Source organism: Podarcis muralis, chromosome 12 (assembly GCF_964188315.1).
Source record: "Podarcis muralis chromosome 12, rPodMur119.hap1.1, whole genome shotgun sequence".
Taxonomy (NCBI): domain Eukaryota; kingdom Metazoa; phylum Chordata; class Lepidosauria; order Squamata; family Lacertidae; genus Podarcis; species Podarcis muralis.
In genome coordinates, this window is record NC_135666.1 from 56363726 (window position 1) to 56378425 (window position 14700).

The window sequence follows — 14700 nt, forward strand, 5'->3', positions numbered from 1 at the left end:
TATTTTCAGAGAGAGTTCTTTAGAGCCATGAATCATAAAAGCATCATGTCATCAGCCATAATGGACTTCATCATCTGAAGTAGCCTCATATTACTTCCCAACAAAAAAAAAATCACTTCCTGTTGATTTTGAGTTAAGGCTGATTAAGTAATCTAATACTAATCTTTATGTTTTGAGAGATGCGGGTTGAAGCTATAACATTACATTTGAATGCATTTCATGAATGGGGAAAAAATGAAAACGAGAGCCTAATTTTATGCAGAATCAGTTGGCACTGTGGTTCATAATGAATGTGTTACTAGTAATTTCACAATGCACACCCCAGTGATAATGTTCATTGTACAAGGCAGTTTGGGACACTGTGTTTTGCTGCCATGCTACCCTGGTCCTGTCGATTCACCAGAATTGTTAAAATTAAGTTGTTATTATTATTACCGTATTTTTCGCCCTATAGGACGCACTTTTTCCCCTCCAAAAATGAAGGGGAAATCTGTGTGCGTCCTATGGGGCGAATGCAGGCTTTCGCTGAAGCCTGGAGAGCGAGAGGGGCGGTGCGCACCGACCCCTCTCGCTCTCCAGGCTTCAGGAAGCTATCAGCAAGCCTGGGGAGACCGCGGGAGTTCCCGCAGGGCTCCCCACGCTGCGGACAGCAGCTTGCCGCCTGGCGCGCGAGGCGCCCTGAAGCAGAGCGCCCCTCGTGCCGGGGAGACATCCACAGCGTGGGGAGCCCTGCGGGAACTCCTGCGGTCTCCCCAGGCTTGCTGATAGCTTCCTGAAAATGATGATAGCTCCATTAACTTTGCTGCGAGTTTTCTTTAAAAGTGTTGAGAAACAACACATGTCTGTTAATACGTCTCCTAATTTAGGTACAACATGTAATTTTTCTGAGTACCCCATCCCCTTTTTCCTGGATTAATAATGACTCAATTCCAAATTAGAGCAAGTAGGCCTTCTGTATCCCGATGATGGTTGTGGAGAAGGGCCTTGGTAGAGTGGCAGAGCACACGCCTTGCATGTAGACAGTTTCAAGCTCAATACCTGGAATCTCCCATTAGAAATGGAACATCCTCTGTCTGAAACCCAGAGACCTGCTGCCATTCTGTGTAAGAAATACTCACACAGGATTAATATTGGTGTTTATCGGCTTAAGGAGACTATCAGAAGAGATCATAAAGAAAAAAGAGAAAATATATGAACAAGATGTGATGTGGAAACAGCAATATAAGACTGGATAGAATTATGAACTCTGTTTGGACTGATTTGGTCTGATTTGGACATTAATGCAGTAGCAAAAAGATGATCAGACTCCCCCTTCGGATCTTGAAATATGGGTCCCCCCAATTTAAAATTCGGCTTTGTAATTCGGAATTTATGTGATGTGATTTAATTTGATTTGATTGGCCGGTTAATAAAAATTATTAAAAAAAGAAAAAAGAAATACTCACACATTGTAAGGCAGCTTCCAATGTTCATTGGGCCATTGGATGCACTGGTGTCCAGAGGACTTTGAGCCCGTTGTCTGTATAGGGGCCCAACTCTGCTCTGTGCTATTTTAGTAGCCAGGGTCAGGGGTCATCCAGTGTACATGCCAGAAAGGGGGAGTGTGCAAGGAGCACTTGGAAACTCCCACACTTGTGCAAGATGAACAGAAGTCTCCCCAGGCCTAGACTGCTGTGCTTCTTCCTTTTTGGACTCTGTGGGGAAGGCATGACCCATGTTAGGAGAGGTACAGCAAAAGTGGAAGTCCCTAGGGTTATGGGCCCAGTAATTTGATATCTGAATGACCTGCTAGAAGGCTGAGCCATTTCAGCCTCTTTCTGGACCCACTTTGGATAACCAGGCTGGTAGCCAGATGTCTGATACGGACCTGAAAACAGGTCACCAAAATCCTATAAATCGTCCTTTGCATTCAGCGGCAACTCAAGGCTTAGTTTGTGTTGTATGACAATCTTTGGAGAGATTTATTCTGTGGATACATTTTGAGCCTACGAATTTGGGCTTCGGATTTACTCTGGGGCCTGTGTCCCATGCCTAATGTGGACAGTATTGAATTTTTTCGTACACATCTGCTATTCTTACAAACAGAAAGAAAAGTTGCTGGTCGTACTCCAGTGCCAAATGAGGTACAAAACAACAGCAGCTGCTGCTGTTGCACAATGGAACACCACCACCACCAAGAAAGAAAGAAAGAAAGAAACCCTAATTAGTTCTGTCTTTTCAAAAGAATACGAAAAATAAAAGGATAGCGCTTGATATAAAACTGAGACTCTCATAAAACGAGGGGAAGAATAAAATATCCTACAAAATTCACAGATTCTCAAATGTGGTCTGCTTATAAATATTCATGGGCAAAATTGGAATTGCATCTCACAGGCCGCTCCTAAGGGAGCCTTCAGTGCTAACGAACTCTAGCAGCACATGTTAGTAATAATGGGCTTCCTTATTCGACAAGACAAAAACAGACTCCTGTGCCAGCATGGTGGCTCAGGTAACCAGCCATAGCAGGTTGGCTGGCATACCCTAATTTTGCTTGAATTCCTTCCACTTGCAGTTTCCTTGATGGCTGCAGCCCTTTTATGAAAACACTGAGGTAAGACTATCCAGTGCAACGGAGAGGCATTTTTTCAGCTACGTACCTCCCAGCCGTGCTAGTCTAGTTTGCCCAGTTAAAACCTTCCCCTGCGGATACGGTGATTGGAGGGGGGGAGTGCGTTGTAGCACCCCCGTTAAAAGGACATGAAGGTGATTTATTACAACAGGTGCTTTATACTGAAGGAAGCAACTCTGCAAAATGACAGCACCTTGGCTGCTTTTCTTGGGCACCAGATTATGAGTTGGTGTCAACATTATGTAGCCCTCCTTATATTCCTACTTTTATAATAGCTTTCCCATCGTCTGCTTTTCCTTCAGGGTGGTGCCTCCACAACAAACTTGCGGAGTAGGTTGGGCTGAGAGAGCGGATGACTTAAGATCCAAGGTCACCAGACTTTATGGTTGAGTTGTGATAAGGCCAGCCCTCTAGCTGCTATATCACAGTGGCTTTGAAGGCAGGTTTTTAACACAAAGGGTTTCAAAACCAAGGCTCAGCCCTGGAAAATAAATAACATGGTAATGTAGAAGGATGTGCTTATGAGCAGGTGCAGAATGTATTACATCTTTACAACTCAGCACACTAGTGGTGATTACAGTGATGTGCTGTGTGCTAAGCTGGTCATCTTACAAGTGAAGAGGAGAATTTGCCAGTACAGTGGTGCCTCGCAAGACGAAATTAATCCGTTCCGCGAGTCTCTTCGTTTTGCGGTTTTTTTTTGCCTTGCGAAGCACGGCTATTAGAGGCTTAGCGGCTATTAACGGCTTAGCGGCTATTAACGGCTTAGCGGCTTTAAGAAAAAGGAAACAAACTTGCAAGAACTCGCAAGACGTTTCGTCTTGCGAAGCAAGCCCATAGGGAAATTCGTCTTGCGGAACGACTCAAAAAAACGGAAAACCCTTTCGTCTAGCAGGTTTTTCGTCTTGCAAGGCATTCGTCTTGCGGGGCACCACTGTATTTGATTAGAAATCCAGGGAGGGAGGTGGATAATAAAAATATTCTGCACCGCTTAGAAGAACAACACAAGGATGGCCAAGGGGTAATGTGCTTAGGTGCAAAGGTAAGGCTTCCGGTCAGAGATCAGCCTGGCATATCTTAGTGCTGTATTTGACCTTTACCAGCTTTTGCTACTTGGGACCTTGATGCTTGAAGGATAGTCTCTTCCCACACCTGTTCCTTGAGGTCAGCATCCGAGGCCCTTTCTGCAAGTGCCTCTGCCAAATCAGGCATCATGGCGGAGGACTGTGTGGGAAAGGCCCCCTCAGTGAGGTCCGCCTGCTGCCAATTGTAATCATGTCTTTTCAGCACCAGGCAAATATTTCTCTGTTCCTCCAGGCTTTTTAATTTAAGTGGTGGTTTAGGGCAGTTTTAGCTCTGTGAATTTTTATTGCTCTGCTTTGTGTTTTTAATTGATTTAATACCAAAGGGATATGTTCCTCTACTCTCTGTTTTAAAAGTGGTCTTTTTGATACTATAATTATGTTTTATTTGATACATTTTATAGTAGTTTTATTGTAATTGGGTTTTTTATTTAAAACAAGGTTCTTTTCCATCTTGTATGCTATCCACAAAACTTCTGTTATAGGGCAGCCCATCTAAAGTGTGTGTGTGTAAAGAAATTGTCCCATCTAAGGAAATTGGGAGTCACTGGAACATAGCTGCATTTCTAGGTCCAATTCCTAACATCTCCAGTTGACAGGATCAGACAGTAGCTACAAAGAGAGAAATATTTCTTTCTTTCTTTCTTTCTTTCTTTCTTTCTTTCTCTCTCTCTCTCTCTCTCTCTCTCTCTCTCTCTCTCTCTCTCTCTCTGCTGCAGATGCCTCCTTCATGTGCCACATAAACCCTAGTTAATGGCTAACCCTGGTGTCCTTCTGGATTGCTTCATTCCTTCCCACTTGTGCGTGGAGAAAAGAGATCATGCTCTCTGGCTTAGTATTATGCCCAAATCAAGGGTTCTGTTTTGTGTAAAGGTAAAGGGACCCCTGACCATTAGGTCCAGTCGTGGCCGACTCTGGGGTTGCGGCGCTCATCTCGCTTTATTGGTCAAGGGAGCCGGCATACAGCTTCCGGGTCATGTGGCCAGCATGACTAAGCCACTTCTGGCGAACCAGAGCAGCGCACGGAAATGTCATTTATCTTCCCGCTGGAGCAGTACAGTGGCGCCCCGCAAAACGAATGCCTCGCAAGACGGAAAACCCGCTAGACGAAAGGGTTTTCCATTTGCGATGCGCTTCGCAAGACGAATTTCCCTATGGGCTTGCTTCGCAAGACGAAAACATCTTGCGAGTCTCGCCATTTCCCCCCCCGCTCCCCCCCCTTTTCAAAGCCGCTAAGCCACTAATACCCTTTTAGCAGCTTAGCCGCTAATCCTTTAATAGCCGCTAAGCCGCTAAATCGCTAATAGCGCTAATCCTTTTAGCCGCTAATGGGGTTGCTTCGCAAGACGAAAAAACCGCTAGACGAAGAGAATCGCGGAACGGATTCTTTTCGTCTTGCGAGGCACCACTGTACCTATTTATCTACTTGCACTTTGATGTGCTTTTGAACTGCTAGGTTGGCAGGAGTAGGGACCGAGCAATGGGAGCTCACCCCATCGCAGGGATTCGAACCACCTACCTTCTGATCAGCAAGTCCTAGGCTCTGTGGTTTGTATAGTTCTCAGCAAACCACAATATATAGCCAGTGGTTGTTCTTGACTTACTGATGATGACTTGTTGGAGCAAAACAAATTGCAACCTCCGGTTTGCACAGCCATCAAGCCACCAAAGGTTGACTTCTTAATTAGACTCATAGGCTGGGATCCGAAGATCAGCACAACTGCCGGTAGTTCCATGCACCCAGAGAGGCTTTGGCCTTTTGGTGCTTAAGCCACATGGTGAATCACTTGTAAAACCAAGGTAGTTTTGAGAAGCCTTTTTAGGTATGGCATAAGGAGCATGCTTTATGAAGAGAAAAAGTCAAAAATCCCACTGGACCTGCCCAAGCCCCTGGAGATACACAAAGGAGCGCTTTGAATCTTCTCCGTTCAAGCTAATTCCAATGAAATTAATTAAGCTACTTTTTTAATAAAGATTTTTACTGGAGCTTAAAAAACAAAAAACCACCACACCACATGTGTGGGGTTTTTTTTAATTTTAGCCGCTGCTACTCCTGCCAGAAGTTGTTACAAAGGTCTGGCCTCTTCAGCATATCAAATAAAGAACTGAGCCTTGTCTTTATTCAAAACGCAGGAATAATTTACAGATTCAGATGAGATTAAAATGGCATTTGACTCTCCACTAAGCCAGGAGTACAGGAAAACGTCTTCTACCCTCAAAACATACACCGAAACTGCAAGCAAACTACCTTGCCCAGAATTCTTTGAGGGGGGAAAATGTGCTTCAGATTTGCTTTAAAGGTATAGTGTGTTCACAGCCTCTGGTGATGGAGTTAGGTTCTTTCCCCCCCTTTCTGGATTAGACTCTAAAACATCAGTTTTTAAAAGACATTATAGGCAAATTGGATCCAGGAAGTGACTTAGCTTCAATTAAGGTGGTCAAGTTCCATCTGTTTCACTATAAGCACTGACACAGAATCCAGACCACACAAAAAGAAATGATACAACTCAGGTTTGTTAGTTTTTTAAAAAATAAAAAGCGAAGGAAATGCTCATGAGGCTTCCATTCAACAATTGGAAGCGATTGCTACAAAAAAAAATTTCTACAACAGGGGAGATTGTTACCATTCAAAAATGGCTGCCTGAAACCAAAACCCTTCAGTCCCCTGTGCTTGCAGAAATTGGCTGGTGACCCCATGTGGCAAAATACCTGCATTAAAAAGTCTTCATACGTGTCTGAGTGAGTCTCCCTCTCGCTCTATGATCTTTCCCCTCTTTCCCCAATATTCTAATCATCAAACTTCAATACCCCCCATTGTTCTTTAGACCTCCCCACACTTCTTTTGCGACTTCCAAATTCTGCCAACTCTCCATGGCCTTTCTTATTGTAGTTCAAATTTCAACCTGTCAGCGTTGGATCATGGCGCGATTTGCAATTTCCACCCTTTGCTCTATTTTTACCTGCAAGCATAAGGCACGCAACACTCCACATAGCCTTACAGCTAGAGCTTTGATTGTGGAAAACGCTTTGTTTATATCACACCAGCTTGACCAGGCATAGGTATCACAAAGTAAGTAAAGGTAAAGGGACCCCTGACCATTAGGTCCAGTCGTGGCCGACTCTGGGGTTGCGGCGCTCATCTTGCTTTACTGACTGAGGGTGCTGGCATACAGCTTCCGGGTCATGTGGCCAGCATGACTAAGCCGCTTCTGGCGAACCAGAGCAGCGCACGGAAATGCCGTTTACCTTCCCGCCGGAGCGACACCTATTTATCTACTTGCACTTTGACGTGCTTTCAAACCGCTAGGTTGGCAGGAGCAGGGACCAAACAATGGGAGCTTACCCCATCGCAGGGATTCGAACCACTGACCTTCTGATCGGCAAGTCCTAGGCTCTGTGGTTTAACCCACAGCGCCACCCGTGTCCCAACAGCGCCGCCCACGTCCCACCATATTAAGAGTGTGCAAGCCAGCTTCAAAAAGACTTTTCTTTACCTGCTACTTTCTTCAACACGCTTGAAGTGCTCCATAGACCTCAAGACACCTTCAACCTGTCCTGACTTGGTGGCGGCTGGAGGAAGTTCTGGAACATTGCTGCTATTGCTGCTAATTTCGCTTCTTTTAAGTGACAATCATGGAGTATGTTTTAGATAAGCACCAATAGTCAATGTGCCTCTTTGGGCCATCTGTCTTTCCCTTTACCATTTTTCTTTGCAAAAGTGTTTAACTTTGCTTTTCTTCTGTGTTACCTTGAAGCCTGTGTATATTGTTCACTAGTTGAGTGCTGAATGCTAAAGAAACATGTGTCAATGCAACTAATATGCCCCTAATATGTATGGTATATAATAATCTGAATATACGTCATTGAGTATTTTTGAATTATTATTATTTTCAATACTAACCAGGTTTACTTTTGCTTCTACTACCCCAATATGGGAGCCACTATAGTCTTAGCTGATATTTATATATATGAGCATGACGTTAACTGACATTATGGGGGGAAAAGTACCATAGAATTGTAGATTTGGAAATGAAAATGAGGATCATCTAGTGTACACCCCCAAAAGTGCAGGAATAGACATGACCTTTTAGAAAGCAAAAAATTAAAAAATTGTGTTTTTAAAATGGATAGTGTAATTTGTGAATTTGGGCCCATTGTGCCAAAAATCAGATGAAGTCACACCAAACTCATGTTTTGGTCTGTCAACTTGATTCGGAGTGGCACCTGGCATCCAAATGTCGGTCAGGACCCCCCACCTTGGGAACCCTTGTCCTGAGTTTGGTAACAATATCTTGAGTGGCAGTTGCACCTTTGGGTGAGGTCATGCCAAAGTTACATTTCAGTCTGCCATCTTGATTCAAAATGGCTCCTGTAGTTTCAACAACAACAACAACAACAACAAAAAACCACACCACCCCAACTTGAGAACCTTTGCTTTGAGTTTGGCACTGATGTCTCGAAAGGAGGCTGAATCTGTGTCAAGAAATGTGTGAAGTCGTGCCAAAGTGATCTTTCAGTCTTCCTTCTTGATCCAGAACAGCCTGACAGCCAAACAGTGACGAAGTCTGCCACCCCCATTTCAGGAAATCCTGTGCTGGGTTTGGCAACAATATCTTGAAATTAACAATTATATTGACAAACCTATGCCAAAATATGGGTATAGTCACACCACCGCCACATTTTCATCTTGATTCAAAATGGTCCTAGCACCCAAACATCAACCCCACCTTGGGAAGCCTCATGCCAAGTTTGGAGACGTTACCTTGAGAGGTGTCCAAGCTTATAGAGAACAACAACAAACAAATGGACAAACAAATTGCTTTCCAAAATATATAGTAGATTGGTTGCAGATTTGTATACAGATACATAGCTGCAGAAGGAAAGTTTTGAATGGCTTTCCACCTACCTTATGAAGCAGAAGTCAAGGTACCAAGTTCCCTGCTTTCCACATTTTTCTATACTTTCAAAAGGTGACCATTGCTCCAAATGTGTTCCCTCCGCCATTAAATATTGTTTATATTTATCCCATTTAGGGAAAGATCCTCAACCGAAAAGGATGCTGTCCCATTTGCACTGAAAGTGAGTAAGTTCATTCTTCACATTTTTTCAACAAGTTTTTGAACTCTTCACAAGCAACTGCTATCTTGAACTGGCTAGTCCATTTGCCATTATTGGGAGATTTTTGCCTAGCCTATTGAGCCAGAGGTTGACACCAGTTCCTTGGTTTCACAGCTACCATAGCCAGATGATTAGCAAGTAGTCTGCTTTCTCACAAAAGACAACCCTTGACAACAAGCCCAGACGCTGCAGAAATAGTCTGGAACTAGGAGTCAATAACTCTAACTTCTTGGATTGGGGTTTGATGTTTCAAAATATTCCTGGGGAAATGAGAGAGACCCAGGTTCATTTGCGAAGGTGTGAATGTATATTATTGGAAAGGGCAATAGTCTACTTTCTCCAAAGAAAGCAAGTGCTAAATGCGAAGTCTCTCCAACGTGATTTATAAGGCAGCACGGAGGTACAATTTGAAGGCTGGTAAAAACAAAATATGGTGTATGGGAAATATGTTGGAGTACAGAAGAATATACAAAAGAGAAAAGGAAAAGGGAACAGCCCATAAACATTGAAAAGGGAAGAATTCCTTGGACACCACCCTGGAAATAGGTTATGATTGACAGTGGCTTGAATTACTGCAGGTGAATATTTCTAAAAAATATTCACCCAGACTATCCTTTAAATCACAGCTAGTCCATTAATTGGACATAGATTTAAACAGTGTACAGTGCAATTTATCGTTGCAAAATACCAGAATGATAATGAGAGAAACTTCACTGAATGATTTCCCACATAATTTAATGCAGCTTGTAGTTTTCCTGGGCTATAATGAAAATATTTATAGATGGAAAGTCAGTGGGATTAAACACTGAGTATAGGAGTTGCTCTTTCTGAAATATTTTAACTGAATTTTGAAAGAACTATGTTTTAAATCTCGGTGGTATGTAATTTTGGTTGAATTAAGAACAATTAACTTAAATTGTTGCATGATGCTCCCTGGTGTATTATATAAACAAGAGCCCTGAGCATGTGAGAAACCAGAGGCAATGTGCCTTTACCACCAAGCAGTGGGCACATCATTGTAAAATAACAGCAGAGATATGCCAAGTGGTGCAGTTGCTTCATTAGGAACAAATTGTACTTGTAGCTGTGGGAAAGTGACTCATCTGAGGCGTTGGGAAATAAAATGGACCGCCTTGTGTTTCTGTGCTGATGCCCACTGAAATCACTACAAGCTTTTCCAGTGACAGTTGGAGGGTTCAAAACACAATAGTCAACTTTACCACTGAGTTTTTAATCTAACGGAATGGTGAAGACTCTCCTTCTCCTTATTCTTGGAAGTCAGCAAGGCCTGACAAGGTGCCAAAATAAAATGGCCTTTCCAGAATGGTGGGTTGCCTCTCTCTGTAGAAGCCTTGTGGTTCGGGGAAGTAGCACTTGGAATAACTACAAGGAGATATAATGTTTTATGCAGGTTATGCCCTCAGGCAAGGTGGGTGAATAGGAAGTTGGATCCTAAACAAAACAGATCCTAAAGAAAATGGGTCCTTTGACCTATGGCACACAACTAACAACTACAGCCAGTGGATCCCACCAGAAACCAAAAAAATACTATGTTGATTATTATTATTATTAGTTATTATTCATTTTTCTTTTCCATCCTATTGTTTTGTGGTGTTCTTGTTGACAAATCAAAGTTTTAGTGGTTTGGCATCAGATACCTCTGATAACCTTGTGCCTCACAAGGAGAATTAAGAGGGACACGTTTCCCTTGCCTCTATCCCAACAGAAGTCATCACACAGGGCAACCAGAGCAGTATCTGTGCCAAAACTGGGCCTAAACCCCAATTGAAATGAATCTTCACCCAATAAACATGTAAATTGCACATGAGCAAAACATATATGAGTCTTTAAATTCTGGATACATGTTCCTGGGGGCCTTGGCCATTCCAGACATGTATACATGGGTGTTTAAAGATACTTGTACAACTGTATAAGTTATTCCTGGCGTTGCATGTGCACCAAGTGTGATGCTATCCCAAAAGTTCTTGACTCAAGTTCGCAGTCCTCATTCACAATATCAGTAAAGAAAAGTAATCCTTTTATCTGACTCCCCTATTCTTCCCAACTATGTTTTGTGCCAGTTAAGTATACTCATAGAATCTGTTGTGATGAATGTCATTGATTCAACTATATACCTACTTTTGAGCCACCCTGTATAAATGTGTTGAGACACGTTGCTGGGTTGTTGTTTTTGTACACCATGAGGAATGCAATTCAGCTTCATTCTGCCTGTGATATTCCTAGCTTTCAAATTAATGTTTGCCCCCATTTGATTTAAGGAGCTGCAGCTTGCTTTGATGCTGAAGCCTAATTCACATTTTGGCCAACTGTCTCCTCTGTTCCATTTTTGGTTTTTGAAAAGCCAAGTCCCGTTGAGTTATGTATGTGTGAACAAATTACTCTCCATTCTGTTTTTTAATGTCATAGTTTTACTCAGAAAGCATCCAAATCCCTCTTAGTTATGGTTTATATAATATTTTCCTTGGCTGCTGTAAATTAGCTGCAAGCCCTGCCTCAAGAGTCTGTTACATCTGGACACTTTGGAATTAACTTGACTCTTCTGGTGTTCTGGCTCGTCGTTCCTCCGCTGCCTTTTGCACAGATTGTGCGAGAGTCTTGAATTCCAGTTCTCCCCGCATGCAAGAGGGCCATCCTCCTAATATGGTCATTTCTTTCTTTTCTGTTGTGGCATGTGGGTTATTAGATACCATGAAAACAGTCCAAGAATCCTTCAGAACTCTTTCCAATAGCTAAGTAATTTAGAGTATCAACTCACCGCATCATGAGCTCCTAAACTGAGACTGCCAAGTCCAGGGACAAGTAAACTGTATGATCTTGATTCGGGATAGTGAGTGCTGGGGATGTGAAGTAAATGGCCGTTTACTGCATGTCGGTGCATATGTTGGTATACAGCTTGGCCCCGTGCCTTGTAAATCTGGAAAAGGGTATTCGTTTAGTGAAGTCAATGGAGCACAGAGGATATTTTGACAGCAAAACTGAACACATGCATTTTAAAGTCACATTCATCTGAAGGGGAGAGAATTAAGCATGTGATTCACTCTCTCTTTCAAATCAGTGAGTGCTTAAGCTCCCTCAGCACTGAGTAACTGGAGACAGACACTTCACACCAGAGATGAAGGGAAAGACTTCCTAACCCCAGAGGCTGTACCCAGAAAGATTGGGACCTAATCATCGTTTCCACTTGAAATTAAGCATTGCTTCTTCCCAATTCCTTTGTCCATCCGTCCCCTGATGAAAGTTTGGTTGCACTCTGAAGTTTCCTTTTGCTGTAAAGGTCCACAGGACAGGACACCACACAGTGAGGTGTGAGGTAATTCAGCCCACTTCATGTCTAGGACAGATGGACTCAATGTGTGGCCAGATGGAGGACCAGATGAAACCCTCAGAACAACAACATCAGGAGGTGGAGGGCAGGTGCCCTCAGAAACCATACTAAAGGACTATACAGTCAGAAACCATACTAAAGGACTATACAGTCGTACCTCGGCTCCAGAACGCCTTGGGAGTCGAACATTCTGGCTTCTGAACGATCGAAAACCGGAAGCGGATGGTCCGGTTTTTGAACGTGTTTTGTTTTGGAAGCCGAACGTCCTGCGCAGCTTCCACTATTGTTTCCAGTGCACCTGCGCAGTTGGAAACCAGTTGGAATCCGCGCCTTGGTTTCCAAACATTTTGGAAGTCGAACGGATTTCCAGAATGGATTCTGTTCAACTTCTGAGGTACGAATGTATAGTAATAAAGACTGAGAAGAGTTGAGGTTTCAGTGCTGCTTCTGTTGATTTTTCTTATTGAATTTTTAGCAGTTTGATTCAATTGCTTCCATTTTTCTGATTTTGAGACTGTCACTTGTAATTTGATTATGGTGATTCATTGGTGTTAAATGTATCAGACAAACGAAAGCCAGGACTTTCCTATGAATTATTTCTTCACCGTTCCAATTCATACAATCAGTTCATTTGGGACATCATAAATAGTTTTTGTTTTTTTAAAGCAGTTCTGGCAGTAATTATTTGAGAGTCTAGGCTACAATCCAGTACAGAATTAAGCATGCTTAAAAGTCCATCTATTTCAGTGGGATCTTCAAATGCACTTAATTCTGTGTTGGGCTGTGGCATTAATAGATTCCATTGCCTTGAATTTCTTCTCTTCCAAAGAATAGCAATGTTTAATCCAGATTGCACAGCACCAGTTGCCTTTTCCTTTATTATGTGGCAATGCAGAACTTCTCCTTTACCTTTGTGATGAAACCAACTATACATGGAACGCTGTATATAGTGTTAGTTGTCAGTCCTCAATCTTCTACCATTCATTAGATGACACTCAAATTCTAGGATTATGAAAGAGGGAGAACCCCCCCTTCAAACAGTCCTATATATTGCCAGAGCTGCAATATACAATTCATGGATTCTACCTCCACTTACCATTTTCTATAGCTGCAACAGTACACTGGGGATCCTACAGACCGTGGGTGCTGATAATCTATCTAATTCCAGGACCTAAGGGCCATTTCATGACAGCAGTGCTCGGTTTCTCACTGAGTGTACCCTTGAAAGAAAATGCATGGTCTTCATGTCTTCTTCCAAGTGTTTGTCTCATTCACACACAAACACACATGTTTTTTAGATATATGCCTCAGTCACATTGTTTACGAAGCGGCCCAAAATGTTGGAAGGCCGTTTGCATTCATTTGATACCTGCTTTTCCCAACATAACATTTGGTCTTGATGGTGCTTTTGTTTCTCACTCACCTACAGAGCCCGGAGTTTGCACTGTATTTGGAGACCCCCACTACAACACTTTTGACGGACGGACATTTAACTTTCAGGGAACATGTCAGTACGTTTTGACGAAAGACTGCTCCTCCTCTACCCCGCCCTTCCAGGTGCTGGTGAAGAACGATGCCCGACGGACTCGCTCTTTCTCCTGGACAAAATCTGTAGACCTTGTGCTGGGCAGCAGTACCATCAGCCTCCACCAGCACCTCACAGTGAAGTGGAACGGGACACGGATATCCCTACCTTACGACACGCCACACTTCCACATCGACTTGGAAGGCTACCTCTTGAAAGTGACAACCAAAACAGGTGGGGCTACATGAGTGCCCTGGTTCTCAGGACGAAATAGTAACACAAGTGTGACATGTGGCATATGGATGCTTTTGTTTTGTTTTGGCTCTATAAGCTCTGGCGGTATTTACATTACGTTACATTAGAGTTGTATCCGATTCTTTCAGTATAGAAGCAACAACCAGGGCAGCTACAGTAAAATATAATAAACAATTTAAACCAAAAGCAAGTGGATCTCCCCATTTCCCTTCCATGCCAGTTTGGAATGTGATCAGTTTTAGGTCTGCTCTGTCCCTGTTCTGGATATTTTTTATGGAGAGGGGAATTCACCCATGCACAAAAATCATATTAAAATTGGACACATTGATCCCTAAAGTATGCATTTTCCATGCATTCTTCCCCCAAAATATAAATTTGCAGTTTTCAGTGCATTCCCCCTAAAATAAGCATTTTTGCACATTTTTTCTATAAAATAATCATGTGTGTGTGTGTTTTCAAAAACTGGCAGTATCATAGAATTCATAGAAATGCAAAATCCAATAGATTACTGTATTCCAAAGCACATATAATTCAGACCAGCAAATTAGGTTGGTTGGCTTTAAAATGCAGACTTGGAAAAAAAAAATCTTCCATCCTTACATAAAACATCAGAATCAGCATAAGAATGAAGCTTTGCTCTTCATGCATGCCTCAGGAAAAATTCTCAGATAATTTCCTGGGTTCACCTTTTTAAAAAGAATAAAATTTATCAGGATCTGACAAAAGTGTCTATCCACCTCTGATGAACCAATGCACAGGCAAAGTT

At 42.6% G+C, this 14700-nt stretch overlaps 1 protein-coding gene across 2 annotated transcripts in view; it reads left to right on the forward strand.

Annotated features, from left to right (window-relative positions):
• Positions 1-14700, forward strand: part of BMPER (BMP binding endothelial regulator) — a 169237-nt gene that overhangs the window by 99631 nt on the left and 54906 nt on the right. For both annotated transcript variants that reach the window (XM_077916511.1, XM_028750015.2), the window contains 2 exons: positions 8724-8769; positions 13584-13913. In XM_077916511.1, the coding sequence (XP_077772637.1) occupies positions 8724-8769; positions 13584-13913 (376 nt within the window). The remainder of the gene's footprint in view (positions 1-8723; positions 8770-13583; positions 13914-14700) is intronic.